This window comes from Emys orbicularis, chromosome 3 (genome assembly GCF_028017835.1).
Source record: "Emys orbicularis isolate rEmyOrb1 chromosome 3, rEmyOrb1.hap1, whole genome shotgun sequence".
NCBI lineage: Eukaryota > Metazoa > Chordata > Testudines > Emydidae > Emys > Emys orbicularis.
The window spans coordinates 188,720,001-188,745,992 of record NC_088685.1 but is presented as its reverse complement, the minus strand read 5'-3'; the positions used below and the strand labels follow the sequence as shown (position 1 = coordinate 188,745,992).

The window sequence follows — 25,992 nt, the reverse complement described above, 5'->3', positions numbered from 1 at the left end:
ATTATAGTGACTGAGCAGGATAGAGGAGATACAATACTGAATTTCCTTTGATTTTGTTGGCTTAGTGGCTGCAGTTGGATAAGATTTTTAAGACTTACATTGATTTATAATTGTTTTCTTTGTTATAGACAAGTAAAATTAAATGGGTCCAGTAACTGGAATGACTCCAGATAAGAAAGCTGAAGCACCTGGAGCAGAAAAGGCTGCAGGATTAAGACAGATTTACAGAATGGGAAGCTTGCCTGAAGCAGTTGATGCTGCTAGGCCGAAGGCCACGTTAGTGGACAGCGAATCAGCAGATGATGAGCTCACAAATTTGAACTGGCTTCATGAAAGTACTAATCTTCTAACATACTTCAGTCTTGGAAGTGAGGGTCTTCCAATTGTTAGTCCTATATATGACATTGAGGGTGATAACGTGCCATCTTTCTCACCATCCTGCTACCAGAATCTGGAAAAAAAATCAGCCACTTCCAAACCTCCTTATTCCTTTAGCCTTCTCATTTACATGGCTATTGAACAGTCTCCTAATAAAAGTTTGCCAGTCAAAGAAATCTACAGCTGGATTCTGGAACGCTTCCCATACTTTGCCACAGCACCAACAGGGTGGAAGAACTCTGTTCGACACAATCTTTCCTTGAATAAATGTTTCCGAAAGGTGGAGAGAAGCCATGGCAAGGTGAGATGTATGGAAAAAATGTTTTTAACAAATATAAAGTGTATGGGGAAATGAAAAAGGCTGTTTTGTTTGTTTTTAAGGAATTTTTTGGGGGGTGTATCGTACTAATATTAGATATACTGGTATATTGAAATAATATTTTACATTTATAGCATTTTTTTTGGCAACTCCAAATGCAACTTGGAAATGCCACTTGTGATAAGGTGCATGTATTTTATTTCATACAGTATTTTTATTTAGCAATGTCATAAGCAGAGCTGGCAGTGACAGCTGTAGTTAAAGTTGCCTAGCACTTTCCTTAGAAGGCCCTGTGTTCAGTTGCCTATAACTTTGCCTTACAAGTTTGGGCTGAAATTTCAGGCTCAGGGTGTTTGTTTGTTTGTTTTTAAATTTCAACAAAAATAGCTCAGTTGTTTCTGAAAACTAGGTTTGGGGAAAAAAAGTGCTTTGCCTATGTCAAAAAATTCTTGAAATTGTCATGCTTCCAGGCTTTGGAATCTTTAAACTGGCAAGGGGGCTCCCTTGGTGCTGGAGCAATGTGTTTTGCTGTCTTTGTGAAAATCCACCCAGACATAGCTGAGTTATAAGCCCCTGAAAAAGAAAAATCACTTGTTTGCACGTGCTTAGTTGGGGATTATTAAAGTATGACAGCTAAAATCTGTAAAGATTCTGTTTATAGTGAGCATGGTCCATCCTAGGAGCTAGGCAGGAGTTTCCTGCAATTGATGCTCCCAGGAACGAGGGACTACTGTGGTAACAGGCACCAGTACTGAGAGCAGGAATATTGGTTCTTTTATCTTCTCCATGCTCTTCCTGCTGACATTCCAACAGCGTGGAGGAAACTGAAGAAGCAGCCTATCTGATATATAGGGGTGAGGAGCAGAGAGAGGAACCAGAGGCAGGCTGGGAAAAGAGGACAGAACCCGGCAGGAGGAATAACAGTGACAAGTTAGCAGGCACAAGAGCCAAGGGTTTAGGAGCAAAGCCTACAGGAACAGAATGGGACAAGACACAAGAGTCTGTGACTACTAGACTGCATGTCCTCCAGAACCTGGAAATAGAACCTAGGATTTCTTATTCTCAACATTCTTCTGCTATCTAGCAAATAGCTGTGAACCTCAAGGTAATGTGTGTATTACATCCTTGCATGCATCTGACGAAGTGGGTATTCATCCACGAAAGCTTATGCTCCAATACTTCTGTTAGTCTATAAGGTGCCACAGGACTCTTTGTCGCTTTTTACAGATCCAGACTAACATGGCTACCTCTCTGATACTTGACATCCTTGTCTATTGCTCCCATTCTACTCCTTTAGTTCAAGCGGTAGAGGTCTGTGCTGTGGACCTAAATATCTGAACCCTATTGATAAACTAGGTGGTTAGTATGGCTTCACATGATGGAATTTCTGGAGTCAGGGGTCCTGTGGGGAAAAAAAGGGAGCTAAATTAAGGTTGCCTAGTCAATCTTAATTCTGGCATTTCTTAGTTTGTCAGTGCTTGACTTTGCAACCTTATCATAGAATCATAGAATAATAGAATATCAGGGTTGGAAGGGACCTCAGGAGGTCATCTAGTCCAACCCCCTGCTCAAAGCAGGACCAATTCCCAACTAAATCATCCCAGCCAGGGCTTTGTCAAGCCGGGCTTTAAAAACCTCCAAGGAAGGAGACTCCACCACCTCCCTAGGTAACGCATTCCAGTGCTTCACCACCCTCCTAGTGAAATAGTGTTTCCTAATATCCAACCTAGACCTCCCCCACTGCAACTTGACACCATTGCTCCTTGTTCTGTCATCTGCCACCACTGAGAACAGCCGAGCACCATCCTCTTTGGAACCCCCCTCAGGTAGTTGAAAGCAGCTATCAAATCCCCCCTCATTTTTCTCTTCTGGAGACTAAACAATCCCAGTTCCCTCAGCCTCTCCTCATAAGTCATGTGCTCCAGACCCCTAATCATTTTTGTTGCCCTCCGCTGGACTCTTTCCAATTTTTCCACATCCTTCTTGTAGTGTGGGGCCCAGAACTGGACACAGTACTCCAGATGAGGCCTCACCAATGTCGAATAAAGGGGAACGATCACGTTCCTCGATCTGCTGGCAATGCCCCTACTTATACAGCCCAAAATGCCGTTAGCCTTCTTGGCAACAAGAGCACACTGTTGACTCATATCCAGCTTCTCGTCCACTGTGACCCCTAGGTCCTTTTCTGCAGAACTGCTACCTAGCCATTCGGTCCCTAGTCTGTAACAGTGCATGGGATTCTTCCGTCCTAAGTGCAGGACTCTGCACTTGTCCTTGTTGAACCTCATCAGGTTTTTTTTGGCCCAATCCTCTAATTTGTCTAGGTCCCTCTGTATCCGATCCCTACCCTCTAGTGTATCTACCACGCCTCCCAGTTTAGTGTCATCTGCAAACTTGCTGAGAGTGCAGTCCACACCATCCTCCAGATCATTAATAAAGATATTAAACAAAACCGGCCCCAGGACCGACCCTTGGGGCACTCCGCTTGAAACCGGCTGCCAACTAGACATGGAGCCGTTGATCACTACCCGTTGAGCCCGACGATCTAGCCAGCTTTCTATCCACCTTACAGTCCATTCGTCCAGCCCATACTTCTTTAACTTGGCGGCAAGAATACTGTGGGAGACCGTATCAAAGGCTTTGCTAAAGTCAAGGAATAACACATCCACTGCTTTCCCCTCATCCACAGAGCCGGTTATCTCATCATAGAATGCAATGAGGTTAGTCAGGCACGACTTCCCCTTGGTGAATCCATGCTGACTGTTCCTGATCACTTTCCTCTCCTCTAAGTGTTTCATAATTGATTCCTTGAGGACCTGCTCCATGATTTTTCCAGGGACTGAGGTGAGCCTGACTGGCCTGTAGTTCCCCGGATCCTCCTCCTTCCCTTTTTAAAAGATGGGCACTACATTAGCCTTTTTCCAGTCATCCGGTACCTCCCCCGATCGCCATGAGTTTTCAAAAATAATGGCTAATGGCTCTGCAGTCTCATCTGCCAACTCCTTTAGCACTCCTTTAACATAGCTTTCTTTGTATTTAATTATATGATTTACTAACATTCATTTTCAGATAAAACGTCTTTTGCTCAAGTTAGTTTGCTGTGTTCTTTGTTCTATGCTTTTATTTCTCATAAGTTTCATTTATTTCAATATCTGCATCATTCTCTCCTTGTTCAAGTGGAACACTTAAGAAATATTTCAGGTTGCTTTAGGAATAGTGCTTTATCTCCTCTTGAAAAAGAAGTATAGGCACTCGGATCCCCTGCACTCAGTTTCAGTGAAGTCTTAAATCACAAAGTGAAAATTAGTAAAGATTCAATATTTTCTTACTGTTAATACTAATAGAAACCCTCCCCCCCATAATTGAAGATGCTGTCATTTTAATAAAAAAATTAAAAATCCCTAAATGAACACATTTTCTCTATAGAAGGCAAATCGAAACATAATTGCCATTTACACTAGGAATAGTGTCAAATAACACTGCTCTACAGCCAAAATGCTTCTGAAATAAATGTAGTCAAACTTTACTAATTCTGGGTCACTGAGAACGAAAATGATGCTTAAAATTGTTGATTGGCTCTAGTTTTCAAGATATGCTATTGGGTCAGTATATACGACCCTTGACTTGGGAATGGCGGAGGATAAGTGAGTTATAAAGGGAAGGGATCTCAGTTTAAACCAGAAATGACTAAAATACATCTTTGACTGGATCTATGAATAAATCTATGACTGGGTTTGGACAGTACTTGCTTTTTAGGCAAAACAATGAATGATGCAATCTGAAGCTGGTATTGCGTCATACATGATATGAATTGCATCATGTTATTCCTAGAAGTCATGGATGATGCAATCATAACGAAGCTTACATCACTCTGCTGAACAAATTGCCCTATATCAGCTCTAGAAATCATACAGTGTCGTGCTCTCTTATTTGTCAGTGTTTGATTTTGCAAAGGGACACATTTCTGTTTAGCCAAAGTGAGCAGAGATGCCTTGTACTTGTGTGAACAGTGCAGATAACTTCTGCTATGTTTGTGGTGAAGTGACTTTTGCATCACAAAAGCGCAGTATAACCACTATGGTTAAGAAAGCCTATCACCTTTATTTTGGCTGCAAAATTGGAGATCAGGACAAGAGGTGGGCCCCACACATATGCTGCAACACTTGTGCAACAAATCTTCGCCAGTGGTTGAACAGGAAAAGGAAATCTATGCCTTCTGCAGTGCCAATGATTTGGAGAGAGCCAATAGATCATACCAGCAATTGTTACTTCTGCATGGTGCCTCCAGTTGGGAAAGGTGTGTCAAAGAAGAAAAAGTGGACTGTGCATTATCCAAACATTCCATCAGCTATACGCCCAGTACCCCACGGAGAAGGACTGCCGGTTCCTGATGCACCAGAATCATTCTCACTTGAGTCAAGTGAGGAAGAGGAAGAGGATGAAACTTCTGGTCCTGAACCATCAATGTCACAGGACCCACATTTTCTCCCATCCTCCTCCTCTGAACCACACCTCATAACACAAGGTGAACTGAATGACCTTGTCAGGGATTTGGAACTACCCAAGAGTAAGGCAGAGCTGTTAGGCTCCAGACTACAGCAGTGGAATCTCCTGGCAGGTGATGTTAGGGTTTCCATGTTCCGTGACCGTCAAAAGGATCTTGTCCCATTCTTCTTCATGGAAGGTGATCTTGTAGTCTGCAACAACATCGATGGTGTGATGGCAGCCCTCAACATCGTTCACGATCCAGATGAGTAGAGACTGTTCATTGATTCATCGAAGACGAGTCTTAAAGCTGTTTTACTGCATAATGGCAATGTTTTGCCATCAATTCCAGTTGGTCATGCAGTCCATATGAAGGAAACCTATGACAAGATGAAACAACTTTTGATGTGCATAAACTATGACCAACATCAGTGGCAGCTTTGTGGCGATTTGAAGGTTGTTGCTCTCTTGCTTGGTCTGCAGACTGGATACACAAAGTACTGCTGTTTTCTCTGCAAATGGGATAGTCGTGCAAGAGATTCCCACTACATCAAGAAAGATTGGCCACTCCGACAGTCATTGGAGCCTGGGAGGAAAAGTGTTCAGCATCCACCACTTGTTGAATCACGGAAGATTTTGTTACCACCCGTACACATCAAGCTGGGTCTGATGAAGAACTTTGTCAAGGCCATTGACAAAACACAAGCAGCTTTCAAGTACCTCCGTGGAAAATTTCCAAGGTTAAGTGAAGCTAAGATAAAGGAAGGTGTCTTTGTTGGTCCTCAGATTCGTGAACTTCTTCGAGATGATGCATTTGACCATGCACTGCGTGGCAAGGAAAAGACGGCATGGAAAGCCTTCCAGTTAGTGGCAATAAATTTTCTCGGAAACAACAAGGCAGACAACTACAGGTTGTTGGTGGAAAACCTCCTCAAGGCATACAAAAGCCTTGGTTGCAACATGTCACTAAAGATACATTTTTTGCACTCTCATCTAGATTTTTTTCCACTGAACTGCGGAGCAGTGAGCGACGAGCACGGCAAGCGATTTCACCAGGACATTGCAACAATGGAGAAACACTATCAGGGCAAATGGAGCCCATCAATGCTTGCAGACTATTGCTGGACAGTGACAAGAGATGCTCCATTTAATGAATACAAGAGACAAGCCAAGAAGCGCCGAGTAGACACTGAATAGGACTAAACTATGTACATAATAGTTTTTTGCCTTTTGTTTCATAATAAATTTTATTTATATAACCCTTTTGCTGATTTTTAAAGTGTTACATAAACAGGACAGGTGAAATATTATCATGTAAAGCAACCATAAACACATGAAAAGACCTAGGTTTACAATTTATGATTAAAACTCTACTGTCTACACAATATACATAGACATAAAATGTAAAAACTTAAATATCTTAGAAACAGTAGCAAATCAGTTGTTTTAATTGTCATATTTTAATTCAGCACATCAAAATATATAATAAATAGCACATTTTATCTCTGAAGCAGACGACTTCTCAAAAATTGTAGACCAGTGTAATCTAATGCACAGTACAGTCAGTAAGGGTCCACTTTTCTTTATTTTTTGAAGAAAGGCAGTAGGAGAGTAGGCATTATTCAGAAAAATGTCTGTCCTGAGCCATGTGACCAGTGATTTTGTTCCACAGAGAGCCAGCTCTTGACTAGAGAATTATCCTCTATTTACTAGACCCGGGGTTCTCAAACTTCATTGCACCCCGACCCCCTTCTGACAACAACAATTACTACATGACCCCAGGAGGGGAGACCGAAGCCTGAGCCCGCCTGAGCCCCGCTGTCCCAGGTTGGGGGGGCCAAAGCCAAAGCCTGAGCACACCGCCCTGGGTGGGGGGGCCAAAGCCGAAGCCCAAGAGCTTCTGCCTCAGGCAGGGGACCTGTAATCTGAGCTCTGCTGCCCAGGGCTGAAGCCCTCAGGCTTCAGCTTCGGCCTTGGGCGGTTGGGGCTCGTGCTTTGGCTTTGGCCCTGGGCCCCAGCAAGTCTAAGCCAGTCCTGGCGACCCCATTAAAACGGGGTCCCAACCCACTTTGGGGTCCCAACCCAAAGTTTGAGAACCGCTGTACTAGACAACAGTAGTTTGTCACAGAATTCACAATGTTGAAATCCACTTTGTGACAAACTATCTGGCATGATTGACAATCTCTGCTTGGAACAGACCTGTATTTGAATAAGTAGTGATGCTTCAGACAAGTACTGAAGTATGTTGAAGGAGCTGTATTGCATGAAGAAGCTAGAACATCATCTGCTCCCACTATGCCTGACTTTAATTAAAGTAGGCCTTCACTTTCACAAGCACCAAATTTGCATTTAAAAGACAGAATTAAAAAATTCATTGATTCATTCCTACCATGCTGTGCTGTGATATTACAATCACCACTAAGTGCTACGAGAGAGCTTAGACTTGGACTGTATGTATGGAGTCAGGTTAGTGTCAAACTGTACACAAGTGTTTGTATTTACTACTGTAGACTGTACCTAGCTGAATGTTATATACCTACATGCACACACAGCCTCCAGGCTCCCATAATTCAGTAGTGATGTGATGTCACCAAATGGCATATGAAGGGAGATTGCTTGGGGAGCCAGCCGGTTGTGGCAGAGAAGGATGTCATGCATTTCAAAAGAAGAAAAAATAATCAAGTCAATCTACTGTTTGCTTCTTAGGCTAGTCATTGGAAGCATTAAGAACATACGTTTAAGATTATCGTCCTGTTATATTTTAAACATGTACATGTCAATTTTAATCAGAGCAATCAACATGGAAGGGGAAGCTTGTGTCTAATCTCTCGTCAGGGGATCTAAGATGAAGGCCTACAGGTCATGCTAACTAAATGTTGACATATTACAAATGGAACTAGAGGTGACTGACAAAATAGTAAGGTACTTGGGATTCTGGGCTCTTCTTCTTTCTTCTTTGATTTCTGTCCATCAGCTCAGCAAAGTTGATGGGGCTAAATTAAGTCCTCCCACCACTTTCTGTCTTGTACCAGCTTCACGGCTTCATTCATCTTTAAACCTTTTTCTGTGTCATTCTTCACCATTTCTATCCAGTGCATCCTCGCTCTTCCTCTATTTCTAGTTCCTTGTACTTTGGTATGTATTGCCATGCCATGGTATCCTTTCCAGGACCGTTCCTGACACGTGTCCAAACCATCTCAGTAATCTTTCTTGAATCTTCTGTAACAGCATTATTTCTTGCCCTATCCATTTCCTTATCACTTTGTTTTTTATTTTGTGCTGTCTTGAAACTTACAGTATTCTCCTCAGCTAGATCATTTGTGAAATTCATCAGCTTACATTCATCAGCTTACCTCATATTTCAACGTTCTGACCCATATGGCAGTATCAGCATGACAGTTGTCTCATAGACACTTATCTTCGTCTTTATCAAAATGTCTTTAGTCTTACAGATCTTACTGAATTTTCTGAATGCAGGAACAGTTAGTCTGATTCTTCTTTTAATATCCTCGTCACAATTCTGATTCTTTGATACTAGTCCTCTAAGGCACACAATTTTTCCCATTTGTTCTAGTTCTTTGTCTCTGACTTTGATTTTTACCTCTTACTCTTGTCTTCCAGTTGCCATAGTTTTTGTCTTCTCTGTTGATCTTCAGTCCAGATTTTCTGCTAACCCAGTCTACTTTGTCAGTTATTCTCTGTACCTACTACTTGGTCAGTGCTATCAGTTCTATATCATCTGCAAATCTAAGATTGACCTTCCACATACCGTGACTCCTTATTTCATCTCTCAGTGCTACAGCCATTGCTGCTTGCAGTACCATGTTGAACAAATCTGGTGATAGTGTTCATCATTGTCTCACTCCTGTGGTCAACTTGAACCATTCCATTAGCTTAACTTTCATCACACTCATTGACTTTCTCTAGATATTTTTTATCAGCTTGATCATTTTCTCAAGGATGTCCTACTTTCTCAAGACTTAGCATGTGGAGAAAAGGGTTATGGCATCAAAAGCCTTTTTACAGCAACTCTGGCATCTATAATATGTTTAGTTGTGTTCGGTGTACTACTGTGATATCTGTCTTTACCTTGGTCTAAATACAGCCTGTTCCTCTGCAAGCGTGGCATACAAATACCTCTTAGAGTATCTCTACACTGCAATGTAAGCCCATGCTTGAGTCCAGGCTCAAGGCTAACCTCCCTTGCATCTACACTGCAATTGTGCTAACCAGGGCTCAGACCCAGGTTCCCAGGACCCTGCAGGGCTGGAGAGTCCAAGCCATGTTGCTTTGCAGTGTAGACACAGCCCTGCTTGAGTCAGATCTTGGGAGTCATCTGGAAGTATCCCGCAATTCCATGAGACAACTTCCTTCGTCCTCTCTATCCCAACAATCTGCAGTCCACACTATTGGAAATGGAAGCCACACCCCCTTTGCAAATGGCAGCACTTCAGGTCAACATTAACCCATTCTGTTCTGATCACCAATCTGCAAGCACACAATCAGAGATCCTCTTGGGTTTGCAATGGAGAGAGAAACGATCAAGTCCTTTGCAAAGTGATCTGCTTCTTGGTAATGTGCAGGGCGGGCAGTAAAGTTTTCCCACAGTGCACCACAGTCCTAGTGCTAGAGTGACCACATTTTGGGGAGTGGCACTAGGGAAACGGATATGGTTACTTTGACTCAGGTCTGAGCACTGCAGTGTGGATACCAGAGCCCTACGTTCAAGCATGGGTCAGAAAATTCTTAACCTTGAGTTAAAATACAATGTAGCTGCTCAAGCCCGTATTTCCTTAACATGGGTGAGCTGACTACAGTCCCATTAACCCTGGGCTTATATTGCAGTGTAGACATACCCTTATTCTCCTCTGCAGTGTCTTGGTGAATGCTTTTCCTGGAACTCTCAATAAGTTGATTCCTTACTAGTTCTTGGACTCGCTCATTATCACCTTTTTTATAGATCGATACTATTATCATTTTCCCCATGTTTGGCACTTGTGCTTGCTTGTAAATCTTGTTGAATAGCTTGTGCATCCCCCTTATCGTGTATTCCTCACCTGCTTGCAACAGCTCTGCATTATGTTGTCACTTCCCGGCACCTTTTCCTTTTTCAAACTACCTGTTGAGATCTTTACTACTACTACTAAGAATTCCAGTATCTGCTCTCCCTCATTTATAGTGGGAAACTTTTCCAGGACAGTTTCATCTACAGTTTTATGCACGTTGCACAGCTCTTCAAAGTATTCTTTGCATCATTTATTCTGTTCTTGTTCATCCTCAATTTTTTGCCCCGCTTATCTTTCACTGCTGACATCTTCCACTTGTGTCCCACTCAGTTCTCTTATCTTGCAATACGACCGCAGTGTCATGTTTCTCTTTACATATTCTTCTGCTTCTTAGCATTGTTCAATTATCTAGTAATTTCTCTCTCAGCTTTCTGTTTTATCTCTCTGGTCAACCTATTGCATTCAGCTTTTAGACTTGGGTCTTCCTTTTTATTTTCCTTCAGCTTCTTATGCTTGTCACTCCACTGCAACTCAACTCCATCCATTATACACCTAGTTTTAATCATTTAGGCCTTATAGCCCAACACTTGTTGAACTGCTCTCTTTTACCCTATTCCACGTCTCTTCAAGGTTCATTTTCCGCATGGCTGCTTTGTATTTTTTCCCTCATATCTGGCTCTTTCAGTTTGTCCACACCATAGATCTTAGTTCTTAGCACTTTTTCAGTTGCTCTCAGCCTCAACCACATTGATGCCAACAACATATGATCTGATCTGATAATAGCGGCAAATGATCTATACAACACACTCGATTTCCATCTGCTATTCACATGTACAAAATCTATCATGTTCTTTGTTTGCCCATCAGGTGATATCCAAGTCCACTTTCTCTGCAGCTTTCTTGTTGAAAAAGTGTGTTTATCATCACCAGGTTGTTACTTTGGCTACTAAATTTCTGCCTTTCTCCACTTTCATTTTCTTGACCAAGTCAAAATTTGCCTATCATTCAGAAATTCCAATTTGATTCTACTTTCTCATTAAAATCTCCCATAACCAACAACACGTTTTGTTTTGAAACCTGTTGTATTGTTTTCTGTAGCTGTAAAATTAGTTAGTTTCTTTCTTGCGCGCTGCTGAGGTCAGTGCATATACTTGTACTATTATGACTGCACTGGATTTGATTCTGAATATTGCCTTCAGCATATGGAGAATTTGCAGGTTAAATGCCATAAGATCCTGGCTTTCTTTGGCTTTAGCACAATGCAATTCCATCCTATGTCTACCATCTTCTTTTCCTGAAGTCAATATCCTGTGTTAATCATGGTAGAATTCTCCTTTGCCTTTCCATCTCATTTTGCAATCACTGATGATTTCCCACTCCTATCTTTTCAACTCGTTACCATAAGTGCTCCAGCTTTGTATAATGTTCTTACATTCCATATTCCAATAAAAGCTAAGAGCCTTTGAGTTCATCACGTAATTCCATATTCTGCGTACTGTTTTTTTTTTTAATTGCATACTCTTTACCCCTGCTTTGGTTTCTGCAGTGAATGCAGACTTGGTTTGTCTGAATAATTACTGAGCTGGCATGCTTTTGTTTTCTTTTCCATTTTTCATTCAGTTTCTATGGTCCGGTATTCATTAGGTGTTTGACCACAACTCCTTGTTTTTTTGTGGTTGACCAGTGTATTGTAATCTGTCTTCAATGCTGCTCTAAAGCTATTCACTAGCATGCTCCAGCACCGTTTCTGCCAATGTTATATTTTGGAAGTTATATTACCATCTTTGTTGTAGGAAACAACATACATTTGGAAGGCCATATACACCCTTTCACTAGTGATCACCACTAGCTGATCTCACTAGGTTTAGTATGCCAGCGGAGGTAAGATTCTGGGATGTGGTACTGCAGGGCACATAAGAACGGCCACACTGGGTCAGACCAAAGGTCCATCTAGCCCAGTATCCTGTCTTCCAACAGTGGCCAATGCCAGGTACCCCAGAGGGAATGAACAGAACAGGTAATCATCAGGTGATCCATCCCCCGTCGCCCATTCCCAGCTTCTGGCAAACAGAGGCTAGGGATACCATCCCTGCCCATCCTGGCTAATAGCCAGCTAATATCCTCCATGAATTTATCTAGTTTTTTTTTTAACCCTGTTATAGTCTTGGCCTTCACAACATCCTCTGGCAAGGAGTTCCACAGGTTGACTGTGCGTTGGGTGAAAAAATATTTCCTTTTGTTTCTTTTAAACCTGCTGCCTATTCATTTCATTTGGTGACGCTTAGTTCTTGTGTTATGATAAGGAGTAAATAACACTTCCTTATTTACTTTCTCCACATTAGTCATGATTTTATAGACCTCTATCATATCCCCCCTTTGTCGTCTTTTTTCCAAACTGAAAAGTCCCAGTCTTATTAATCTCTCCTCATATGGCAGATGCTCCATACCCCTAATAATTTTTGTTGCCCTTTTCTGAACCTTTTCCAATTCCAATATATCTTTTTTGAGATGGGGTGCCCATATCTACATGCAGTATTCAAGATGTGGACATGGATTTATATAGCGGCAATATGATATTTTCTGTCTTATTAGCTATCCCTTTCATAATGATTCCCAACATTCTGTTCACCTTTTTGATTGCCGCTGCACATTGAGTTGAGTCATTGTGGATAGTTCTCTGAAAACATCCAAGATCTCTTTCTTGAGTGCTAACAGCTAATTTATACCCCATCATTTTATACGTATAGTTGGGATTATGTTTTCCAGTGTGCATTACTTTGCATTTATCAACACTGAATTTCATCTGCCATTTTGTTGCCCAGTCACCCAATTTTGTGAGATCCTTTTGTAGCTCTTTGCAGTCTGCTTTGGACTTAACTATCTTGAATAGTTTTGTATCATCTGCAAATTTTGCCACCTGACTGTTTACTTCTTTTTCCAGATCATTTATGAATATGTTGAATAGGACTGGGCCCAGTACAGACCCCTGGGGGACACCACTATTTACCTCTCTCCATTCTGAAAACTGACCATTTATTCCTACATGTTGTTTCCTCTTTTAACCAGTTACCAATCCATGAGACAACCTTCCCTCTTATCCCATGACTGCTTACTTTACTTATTAGCCTTTGGTGAGGGACCTTGTCGAAAGCTTTCTGAAAATCTAAACACACTATATCCACTGGATTCCCCCTTGTCCACATGCTCAAAGAATTCTAGTAGATTGGTGAGGCATGATTTCCCTTTACAAAAACCATGTTGACTATTCCCCAACAAATTATGTTCATCTATGCGTCTGACAATTTTATTCTTTACTATAGTTTCAACCAATTTGCCCGGTACTGAAGTCAGGCTTACCGGCCTGTAATTGCCAGGATCACCTCTTGAGCCCTTTTTAAAAATTGGGGTCACATTAACTATCCTCCAAGTCATTTGGTACAGAAGCTGATTTAAATGATAGGTTGCAGACTACAGTTAGTAGTCCTGCAATTTCACATTTCAGTTCCTTCAGAACACTTGGGTGAATACCATATGGTCCTGGTGACTATTACTGTTTAGTTCATCAATTTGTTCCAAAACATCCTCTAATGACACCTGAGCATTTCACAGTCACTATCACCATCCTGGTCAGGTGGTCGGTTATCTGTCCCTACTGCTATATTATTATTAGAGCATGGAATTACTATCCACAGAGATTCGGTTCAGTTCGGTTCATTTTAAGATTTTTACTTCATTTGATTCTATGCTTTCTTTCACATATAGTGCCACTCCCCCACCAGCATGACCTGTTCTGACCTTCCAATATATTTTGTACCCTGATATTACTGTGTCCCATTGATTATCCTCATTCACCAAGTTTCTGTGATGCTTGTTATATCAATATCCTCATTTAATATGAGGCACACTAGTTCACCCATCTTATTATTTAGACTTCTAGCATTGGTATGGAAGCACTTTCAAAACTTGTCACTTTTTATCTGTCTGCCACTACATTGAATTGTAATTGAATAAGACTTTTTTTCATTTGACTGTTTCTCATCAGATCCTCCCTGTATTTTATCATCTTCCAGACTCTCCTCCTTCCTAGGATATAGACAATCTCATTTAGTAGATCCTCCCCTAAGGGATGGCTCTGTCCGAACCACGTGCTCCTCTGCACCTGTCGGCTTTCCCCCAGCCCTTAGTTTAAGAACTGCTCTACAACCTTTTTAATTTTTAGGTGCCAGCTAAAAATTCCATTTTGGTTTAGGTGGAGCCCATCCTTCCTGTATAGGCTCCCCTTTTCCCAAAAGTTTCCCCAGTTCCTAATAAATCTAAGCCCCTCCTCCCTACACCATTGTCTCATCCACGCATTGAGACCCTGCAGTTCTGCCTGTCTAACTGGTCCTGTGCATGGAACTGGAAGCATTTCAGAGAATGCTACCATGGAGGTCCTGGTCTTCAATCTCTTACCTAGCAGCCTAAACTTGGCCTCCAGGCCCTGTTTCCTATCCCCCCCTATGTCATTGGTACCTATATGTACCATGACCACTGGCTCCTCCCCAGCACGACACATAAGTCTATCTAGATGTCTCAAGAAATCCACAACCTTCGCACCAGGCAGGCAAGTCACCATGCAGTTCTCCTGGTCATCTCAAACCTAGCTATCTGTGTTTCTAATGATCGAATTGCCCATTACTAATACCTGTCTCTTCCTAATAACTTGAGTTCCCTCCCCCGGAGAGGTATCCTCAGTGCGAGAGGATACCACAACATCATCTGGAAGGAGGGTCCCAACTATGGGATTGTTTCCCTCTGCTCCATTTGGATGTTCTCCTTCCCTGAGACTTTCATCCTCCTCAACAGGACAGAGGCTGTCAGACAGGGGGGTGGGACCATTCTACTGTGTCCCGGAAAGTGTCATCTATGTACCTCTCTGTCTCCTTTAGCTCCTCCAGCTCAGCCACCCTGGTCTCCAAAGCCCATACACGGTCTATGAGGGCCAGGAGCTCCTTGCACTGAATGCACACATATGCCACCTGCTCATAGGGCAGGTAATCATACATGCTACATTGGGTGCAATAAACTGGATAGCCTCCACTCTGTTGCTGGACTTCTGCCTGCATTATCTTTTTACTCCTGAAGTTAGTTCCTTTGTTGAGGTTTTGTTTTTATCAGGGTTTTGTGTGTGGCTTAAGTTTAAGGAATGTAACGTGTATCTAGCCCCCCACTCCCCCTGTAAACTCCCTCGCAAAACTCCTCTGTTTGCTAGCTCCTGTGGTGGCTTAGGAGCAGGCTTTTTAAAGCCCTGGTTTTCCTGAGTAGCCCCAGACCCTGGTTTAGGGCTGATGCGTGCTAAAGGGCTTAGGGATCAAAACCTCATTAAGAAGCTCTCAGTCTTGCTTAGCAGGCTGTTAGAGTCAGCACCCACACGGTCAGCACATGGTCCCCCAAACAAACAGATTCAGTCCAGCAGCAAGCACACCACACCACCACCCCTCTCCTCCCCCTCCACAGATAGACAGACAGACAGAGACAGACGACAAACTTACCCAAAGGGTCATGTAATTGCTCCTCCTTCACGTGGAGAAGTCCCTCGCAAAACTCCCCTGTTAGCCGCGGCTACTTGGAGCCACTAATGAGAGTTGAGAGAGTCACCGTAACCAACTGCAAGCAAACCATCACTTGAGGGTATGGTTGTCTAATATGCAGAGGTATTATGTTTTGAACACACCCGATACATACCTTATGTCCCTTGTGTCTAGTGTGTGGGTTTTCTCCTTTAAACAAAGATGTCGCCAATCTGGAAAATCTCTCACTTCAGTAGTCACCAATCACACCTTGAATATCTTGCATATTGGCAGCAGGAACTACAGATGGTCTGATTCTTCTCTCTCCCTAGTGCAAATCAGGAGTAATTCCATTGAGTCAATGGAGTTATACTTGTGTAAAACTGATGTGAGAAGAGAATTAGAATTGTTATCACTAGTTGTGACCTGTCTAGTTGGAAAGATGAGATAAAATTCAGAAAAGATCTTATCATTCCCCAACAAATGTATTTCACAGGAACATTTTCCCCAAGCTCCTATGAATTCCATAGTTTAGTAGTCTCCAGAGTAGTGAAAGCATTTAAAAGAACAGAACAGGATTTTCAAAAGCATCCACTTTCCAACAATTATTCAACAGTAAGCATTAAAACTATAGCTGAGAGGGGAAATGATTTTCCTGTCCCACAAATATTGAGACATCAAAAATCTTTCCCATCACAAATCAGGACAAAAGTCAATCTTGAAATTTTCACAAACTACTGATGAAAAAAATTCCTGATCAGGCCAAGCAATTATGTTTTATTTCCATAATTTCAAAATGTTTTGTTTTCAGTCATTTTAAGTCTTTCTGAGTGTAAATTAAGTAAATTTTTGAAATGAAAAGTCATGGTAACTCCCAAAAATGAAACATTTTGTTTTGAAAATGTCAAAACAGAGCATTTTGACAATCTCAAAACTTTTTTGATTGGGAGATTTTATGAAACCAGCTGTTTCCTGCAAACAGTTTCAGTTTTGACAAAATGACATTGACGGATGGAAAAAATGTTTTGAGTGGGAAAGTTCCTGACCAGCTCTAATTAAAACCCTTATTTTCTGTCAGCTTTATGCTGGGATCATACTGTGAGGGGTTGGGGGAGAAACTATGGTGGTACTCTTCCAAGCTCCTCCCACCAAATAAGCTCCACCATTGAGAATCAGTAGACTGTGCGGATGTTCAAAATATGATCACGCACACTGGGCTCCTCCATCTCATTGTTCTTTTCATAGGCTACTTAGGCTTGGCTTTCCCCATGGGACGTTTCATTCCAGGCTATCCCACGGTAAGGCCACTACTACTTGAGCTTGGCTCCATCTGGGAGATGTCACGTGTCTTGTGGATTCTGCTAGGCACTTTGGGCTTGGCTCCTTCTTGACTGGTGGGGTGGTGAAAAGTGGTATCTCCTAAGCCAACTCACTGGTGGTGCCAAAATGAGGTGTCACACACAGTATATTGTGCAGATCTTCAGAATAGAATCCTCCCTCTCCTTTCGTATGTGCTTTGATGAACAGTGAAATAGTTAATACTGTAAATGTTAACATTATTATCACTGGGTCTCTGAGTTAGGACCCCGAGAGATGTTTCAGATACTGCAAATGCAAGCAGATATCATGGCATCAATTACAATCGGTTCATATTTTCAAGGCTATTTCAGCAACCAGAATAGTTAGAGATTCTTTTTTTTTTTTTAAATGGAAGGCTTACATTCTGCAGAATAAGAAGGTAGCATGAAAGAGGTGCTGGTATGCCATACCAGTGTGTACCCTCAAAATTTGAGCCCTGCCTTTATGTCCCAAAATCTTCACAGTGGGTTCTTCCTTTTGTATATGCTTGGAGACAGAACAGACTTATCACACTGGACTCAGCTATATGATCACTTTCGGAACCATTATTCTTTCCAACAAGGTTCTAACTGCAATGCTGTGATTTTTACAGAATTTATGTTCTTCTAAAGGAGCAAGAAGCTGCTTTTTCTTGATTTGTTGTCTGACACCTTTCATTTCCTGCCTCCCACTCTTCACAAAATGTTGCACTTCCACAAACTCCCTGCAGCCCAGTATAGAGAACAAAGTCTGTATTATCTGCTGAGATCCTTAGCAGGCTCATGAGACCTCTGGCACATGGAGGAAGGCACAAAATTGCCCCAAATTGGTTAATGGAGCATCTGAATTAGACATCTGGCTTCTATTGGGGTTCTCTCAGCAGTGGTTCAAAGAGCAGTGGCCCTACTGTTATCACTTACTCAACCAGGAGTGAAGAGAAAGCAGCACACCAGCTTCTTTCTAGGGGCAAGTGATTTATCAGGACTCAAGGGCACCTGTATTCCTTCCTTACTAGCCAGAAGGAATTTCTCTTCCTCCTTCTTCCTCAAACATCATGTGGTGTATATACACCTCTACCTCAATATAACACGAATTCGGATATAACGCGGTAAAGCAGCGCTCCGGGGGGGAGTGGGGTGTGTGTGCGCGCTCCGGCGGATCAAAGCAAGTTCGATATAACATGGTTTCACCTAAAACGAGGGAAGATTTTTTGGCTCCCGAGAACAGCGTTATATCGAGGTAGAGGTGTATTTGTTTTTCTAGTTACAAACTGGAAATATGCCTTCATTCATGTTTTCTAATTTAGGTGTGACTATCCCAGTAGCCTGTTCAAACAGTTCTTCATCACCCAAAGCCTCCTGGAATTTTAACAGAGTTCCTCCCTCCTTCACCCCCCAACGCCGTCTCCCTCAGCCCCCAGTTAACAGTAGGAAGCATTTCTTTAAAGAGGGGGAAGACTCTCCTTCCACCTCTAAACCCAAACTGAATGAGCCTAAATCTGTTTCTAAAAGGTGTTCCTCTAAAAGAAAATGTCTATGAACAAACTTTCTTTGGAGTCCACTTTCTCAACATGCAAAAAGTCCAGTAAGGATCTCTGGACAAAGAAGTAAAAGCTAATCCTGAGCTCAGATTCTGCATTTCACTCACATGGAACTCCAGATCTTGATATCTGTTCTTCCCAGATTCATTGTCTGATCACCTACCATATATAAACACAGGTACCCAAGATATCCAAAGGCACAGAAAGAACAGATAATCTTCATTTATCTTCATCCCAGGAGGAAGGTGAGCTGTGCCTATCAGAACCAGGGGAAGAGGAGGAAGAGATGGAAAACAGGTTCTTTTCTCCACATCTGTGTGGAATTGTTGTCAAAGGCATTCTCCTCTGTCTAGGGTGATGACTTCTCTGTCAAGAATCTTTCAAAGATACAGGATTAACTGTGTGAATTGGTTTGCCATAGTAATTTGTTTTAATTCCTTCTCTTCAGTTCCACTTAATTAAACTTTTAGGGTTTGGGAATATCAAACCAAACCACCCACAAGCTTAAGGAATGGCGGGGGTAATCATAACTTCCCTGCATGGAAAAGCCAGTTTACACAACTAAACCAGATATTGATATCCACACCAATCAAGCTCCCAGCCTTCTCTGCTGGGGCCTGGTCTGGAACATTTGGATTCTCTTGTATTCGTGGGGACAACAAAGCACCCTGCCCCTCTGGCTTCCAAGCAGAAATGATGGTCCCTTGCATTTTAAGAAAATAAACAAAAATCAACTGACTGAAAAGAGAAATGTGATTCATAAGGATAATGTCAGATAACTTCTGACGTCAGCAGCAACCTGCTAAATTTTGCATATTGCACCACGGATTTGGAATACAGCCTGAATGTGGTGTTTGTAGAGCAGAGGTGGGCAAACTACGGCCCACGGGCCACATCCGGCCCGCGGGATCCTCTTGCCTGGCCCCTGAGCTCCTGGCCCGGGAGGCTAGCCCCCGGCCCCTCCCCTGCTGTTCCCCCGCAGCCTCAGTGCGCCGCACTGCTGGCGCAATGCTATGGGTGGCCGGGCAGCGCAGCTACAGAGCTGCGGCCTGACCAGTGCTCTGTGCTGCGCGGTGGCGTGGCTGGCTCCAGCCACAGCTGCGCCGCCAGCCACTGGTGCTCCAGGCAGCATGGTAAGGGGGCAGGGAGCAGGGGGGTTGGATAGGGGGCAGGGGAGTTTGGGGTGGTCGTCGGGGCGGGGGTGTGTATAGGGGTCGGGGCGTTCAGAGCGTAGGGAACGGGGAGTTGAATGGGAGCAGTCAGGAAGGAGGGGGGGTTGGATGGGGCAGCGGGGGACAGTCAGGGGCAGGGGTTCTGGGGGCAGTCAGGGGACAGGGAGCAGGCGGGGTGGATGGGGCAGGGGTCCTGGGGGGACCATCAGGGAACGGGGGGGTTGGATGGGGCAAGAGTCCTGGGGGAGCCGTCAGGGGGCAAGAAGCGGGGGGGGGGGGGATAGGGGGCAGGGCTAGGCCATGCCTGGCTGTTTGGGGAGGCACAGCTCCCCTAACCAGCCTTCCATACAATTTCTGAAACCCGATGTGCCCCTCAGGTCAAAAAGTTTGTCCGCCCCGTTGTAGAGGAAGGTTGTTCCCTAAATTACTGTTTCTTCCCCCCCCCCTCTTTTCTGGAAATGCTAGATAAGGATATGGTATTTGATCATCATGTGACATAGATTTTAATAATATGTAAGTAGCATAATCCAAATTAAACTGTTAGAGGTTTACATTGGTTTCAGAGTAGTTTTCACATTATGTCATCCCATCTGTCTCCGTATTGACCTGTTTTTTCTGTTAATGCTATTTATTGTCCTCGGTACAATCACTTATACTTGGAAAGTGGGAGTCTTCATAAGATTTTGTTGCTGATTTATCTATGAAGTTTTCTATGTAGACAAAGTAGTTTGGTGTACTCCACCATTTTTCTTACTTAATATGGCATCTAATTTTTATCTCAACATGGAAGGAGCCTTATTAATTTTCTGTCATGAGTACTTACAGAAGAAGAGGATCATGTGTCATGTAGATGTCAGGGAGGTTTCCAAATTCTATCTGTAGGTTTTTGTTTTGTTTTTCCATCCCTTTTTTGTAATGGCGTGTCTACAAGGGAAGTTAGTGCAGAATAGGAAGGGTTTGTATTTAAAGTGCAATAGCTATTCTGCATTAAATCACTGTGTGGACATTCTTATTCAGTATTAAGAGTGTCTTTCTGTGCTTAGCATTAACTAGGGCTGTCCATTAATCACAGTTAACGCACGCGATTAACTAAAAAAATTAATTGTGATTAAAAAATTAATATTGATTAATCGCACAATAAAATACCTATTGTTACATTGGTTAAATATTTTTGGATGTTTTTCTATGTTTTCAAATATATTGATTTCAATTACAACACAAAATACAAAATGTACAGTGCTCACTTTATATTTATTTTTGATTACAAATATTTGCACTATAAAAAAACAAAATAAATAGTATTTTTCACTTCATCTCATACAAGTACTGTAGTGCAGTCTCTTTATCGTTAAAGTGCAACGTACAAATGTAGATTTTTTTTTGTTACATAACTGCACTCAAAAACAAAACAATGTAATACTTTAGAGCCTACAAGTCCACTCAGTCCGACTTCTCGTTCAGCCAATCAAGTTTGTTTATATTTGCAGGAGATAATTCTGCCCGTTTCTTGTTTACAATGTCACCTGAAAGTGAGAACAGGCGTTCGCCTGACATTGTTGTAACCGGCGTCGCAAGATATTTACATGCCAGATGCACTAAAGATTCATATGTCCCTTCATGCGTCAACCACTGTTCGAGAGGACATGCAGCCATACTGATTACTAGTTCTGCTTGATAATGATCCAAAGCAGTGTGGACTGACAGATGTTCATTTTCATCATCTGAGTCAGATGCCACCAGCAGAAGTTTGATTTTCTTTTTTGGTGGTTTGGGTTCTGTAGTTTCAGCATCGGAGTGTTGCTCTTCTAAAACTTCTGAAAACATGCTCCACAACTCATCCCTCTTAGATTTTGGAAGGCACTTCAGATTCTTAAACCTTGGGTCAAGTGCTGTAGCTATCTTTAGAAATCTGATATTGGAACCTTCTTTGTGTTTTGTCAAATCTGCAGTGAAAGTGTTCTTAAATCAAATAACATATGCTGGGTCGTCATCCGAGACTACTATAACACAGATATATGGCAGAATGTGGATAAAACCGTGGAGCAGGAGACACACAACTCTCCTCCAAGGACTTCAGTCACAAATTTAATTAATGCATTTTTTTTTTAAACGAGCATCATCAGCATGGAAGCATGTCCTCTGGAATGGTGGTCAAAGCATGAAGCATATGAATGTTTAGCATATCTGGCACATAAATACCTTGCAATGCCGGATACAAAAGTGCCATGCGAATGCCTGTTCTCACTTTCAAGTGACATTGTAAATAAGAAGCAGGCAGCATTCTCTCCCGTAAATGTAAACAAACTTGTTTGTCTTAGCGATTGGCTAAACGAGAAGTCAGACTGAGTGGACTTGTAGGCTCTAAAGTTTTATATTGTTTTATTTTTGAATGCAGTTATTTTTTGTACACAATTCTACATTTGTAAGTTCAACTTTCATGACAAAGAGATTGCACTACAGTACTTGTATTAGGTGAAGTGAAAAATACTATTTCTTTTGTTTCTTACAGTGCAAATATTTGTAATCAAAAATAAATATAAAGTGAGTACTCTACATTTTGTATTTTGTGTTGTAATTGAAATCAATATATTTGAAAATGTAGAAAACATCCAAAAATATTTAAATAAATCGTATTCTATTATTGTTTAATAGCGCGATTAATCGCGATTAATTTTTTTAATTGCTTGACAGCCCTTAGTGTGGAATAAGAGTATCCACACGGGGAGCTTAGTGCAGCTGTTCAGCAGTAGTGAATCCTCATTAGCTATTCTGGGATTTTTCCCTGTTTAGACAAGCCCTAATTTAGGAGGCTTAGGTGAGGAGAGTTTTAAAGCCTTATAAATAAGTCTGGCTCACATGTTGGACGAATATAAATGTAAGAAAGGGTTCTGTGTCCTATTCAGATTAGGTCACTGGGTAGACTAGTGTTCTAATGTTCAACTAGATACACCGCTACCTCAGTATAATGCGACCTGATATGACACGAATTCGGATATAACGCGGTAAAGCAGTGCTCTGGGGCAGAGGGGGCTGTGCACTCCGGTGGATCAAAGCAAGTTCAATATAACGCAGTTTCACCTATAATGCGGTAAGATTCTTTGGCTCCCGAGGACAGAGTTATATCGAGGTAGAGGTGTACTGCCTACCACTTCTCAGCAATGGAAACATTTTCTGGGATTTGATAGTAAAATCTAGTGGAGTCATAGTGTGCCTTTTCTGTGGCTGATAGTTCATGCTGTGGGGATAGGTTAGCAGTCCTATTGCATCTGATTTGGTGACTCATAAATATATGTATGTACATGAAGAAACAGAAGAAGTTGGGTAGATATTTCTGCTTTTCATTGCTCATGTTCTGCCCTGGCAGCCATCCAGATCACTCTTTCAGAAACATTGCCTGCTCTAGGATAGCACTGCAAAGTATACTGTGGGATAGTTGTAATTATTTTGACCACTAAAAATTGTATGTTATGCTTTTCTCAATCTTTGAAATTGGAAGAATTGATATTGAAAGTTGTGCAGCTAGGGGACAGTTAAGTGTCTGCAGTATGGTTTCAAATAACAGCCTGGTTTGTGTTGCCATGGCAGCATTTCCTTTCACTTGGTGTGCTCATGAGCTGTTAGTAAAGTGAGACAAGGCTATTTTCTTGCTGATCTGGAGGAGTGTGTGCATTCTGATGTCTGCAAAGAAAAACCATCTCCTTCCTCTGCCTTTATTAACTCACCGCTGAAATCTTGTGTGTTTTAGTGCATTCATGGTGATATAATCTAAATTAGTTGAAGTATATTGGAATGAAACTAACTACTTTTGAGTTACTTTTATAAACCAGATTTGCAGTGTTAAGAGGAACTACTCAAGGCTGTGGAAAGAGGATGTACGTATTTCAAATCTGCTCTACTAAAATATATTAAACTTTTTTGTTTGGGTTTATTTTGATGATTTTACATAAAGAGTTGTCTGTCCAAGTTGAGCTGCGCAGATGGATTTCTGAGCTGAAATATATTTGGCTTAGTTTGATTACAGTTGGTAGTCTTTTTTCAGTTTGCAGTTGTGGTTGTGGGCTTGATGCTCCTCTCATGCCAGTGGAGGGGGGAAGCTAAAGCTGGCAAAGAATGGGGAGGGTGCTGTAACAGATCACTGGGCAAGGGATTCCTCCACACCTGTCAGGCAGCAGGCCTGAGAGGGAGACTTTTACACAGAAGCCTCAGTAGGGGAGGGCTGTGAAAGCCTTGAAGAAGGCCAGAAGACAAGGGCGAGACAGGGTAGCTGGGAGGTGTGTGTGACAGGTTGGATCACAGAACCTCCCTTGGGAGCTGCCACCCGATGTGCCAAGACTACCTCTGCTCCTGCTTTCCCTGCCAGCTCAGTACCCCAGCACCCTGTCTTGCTGAGCCAGACACACGCGTCTGCTCCAACAAAGACCCAGGGTCTGAATTACTTGCCCCAAAGCTGCAGGCTTTACTGAAAGCAGCTAACAGAAGTGTTCTTGTCTTTAACACCCAGATGCCCAACTCCCAATGGGGTCTAAACCCAAATAAATCTGTTTTACCCTGTATAAAGCTTATGCAGGGTAAACTCAAATTGTTTACCCTCTATAACACTGATAGAGAGATATGCACAGCTGTTTGCTCCCCCAGGTATTAATACATACTCTGAGTTAATAAGTAAAAAGTGATTTTATTAAATATAGAAAGTAGGATTTAAGTGGTTCCAAGTAGTAACAGACAGAACAAAGTAAGTCACCAAGCAAAACTAAAACACGCAAATCTATGTCTAATCAAACTGAATACAGATAAGATCCTCACCAGTTCCAGAATGCTCCCTTTTACAGACTAATCTCCTTTTAGCCTGGGTCCAGCAATCACTCACACCCCTTGCACACTGTCCTTTGTTCCAGTTTCTTTCAAGCATCCTGGGGGGTGGAGAGGCTCTCTCTTTAGCCAGCTGAAGACCAAATGGAGGAGTCTCCCAGGGGTTTAAATAGACTTTCTCTTGTGGATGGAGACCCCCTCCTCACTCCTATGCAAAGTCCAGCTCCAAGATGGAGTTTAGGAGTCACCTGGGCAAGTCACATGTCCATGCATGACTCACAGTTTTTACAGGTAGCATCCATTGTTTACATGCTACCTTGAACGTCCTCAAGTAGACTTCTTATGTGGATTGGAGCATTCCAAGATCCATTGTCCTTTAAGTGTTTCTTGATTAGTGTGACGGTCCACGCCCCTAAGGTTGCGGGCGGCGTGGACTATCCGCCACCGTCTGTCAACTAGCCCTTTAATCCAGGGCTGTATAGCCTAGTGGCCAAAGTCTATGACGTCCCCTTTGCCTCAAGGGGACGCAGCCTAACGGCAAGAGTCTGGAACCCAGCCCGTGGCTACCGGGCGGGAGGGCCTATAGGCCAGAGTCCCAAAAGCAACCCTCGGGAGGAGGGTAGCGTGGCCTATAGGCCAGAGTCCCAAAAGCAACCCTCGGGAGGAGGGTAGCGTGGCCTAGCGGCCGGAGTCCCAAAAGCAACCCTCGGGAGGAGGGTAGCGTGGCCTAGCGGCCGGAGTCCCAAAAGCAACCCTCGGGAGGAGGGTAGCGTGGCCTCGCGGCCGGAGTCCCAAAAGCAACCCTCGGGAGGAGGGTAGCGTGGCCTAGCGGCCGGAGTCCCAAAAGCAACCCTCGGGAGGAGGGTAGCGTGGCCTAGCGGCCGGAGTCCCAAAAGCAACCCTCGGGAGGAGGGTAACGTGGCCTAGCGGCCGGAGTCCCAAAAGCAACCCTCGGGAGGAGGGTAGCGTGGCCTAGCGGCCGGAGTCCCAAAAGCAACCCTCGGGAGGAGGGTAGCGTGGCCTAGCGGCCGGAGTCCCAAAAGCAACCCTCGGGAGGAGGGTAGCGTGGCCTAGCGGCCGGAGTCCCAAAAGCGACCCTCGGGAGGAGGGTAGCGTGGCCTAGCGGCCGGAGTCCCAAAAGCGACCCTCGGGAGGAGGGTAGCGTGGCCTAGCGGCCGGAGTCCCAAAAGCGACCCTCGGGAGGAGGGTAGCGTGGCCTAGCGGCCGGAGTCCCAAAAGCGACCCTCGGGAGGAGGGTAGCGTGGCCTAGCGGCCAGAGTCCCAAAAGCGACCCTCGGGAGGAGGGTAGCGTGGCCTAGCGGCCGGAGTCCCAAAAGCGACCCTCGGGTGGAGGGTAGCGTGGCCTAGCGGCCGGAGTCCCAAGAGCGACCCTCGG

The 25,992-nt window shown here is 43.2% G+C and overlaps 1 protein-coding gene across 1 annotated transcript in view; it reads left to right on the top strand.

Annotated features, from left to right (window-relative positions):
- Positions 1-142: 142 nt before the first annotated feature.
- Positions 143-25,992, top strand: part of FOXN2 (forkhead box N2) — a 67,821-nt gene continuing 41,971 nt past the window's right edge. The window contains exon 1 of the mRNA XM_065401996.1: positions 143-679. Coding sequence (XP_065258068.1) covers positions 143-679 — 537 coding nt within the window. The remainder of the gene's footprint in view (positions 680-25,992) is intronic.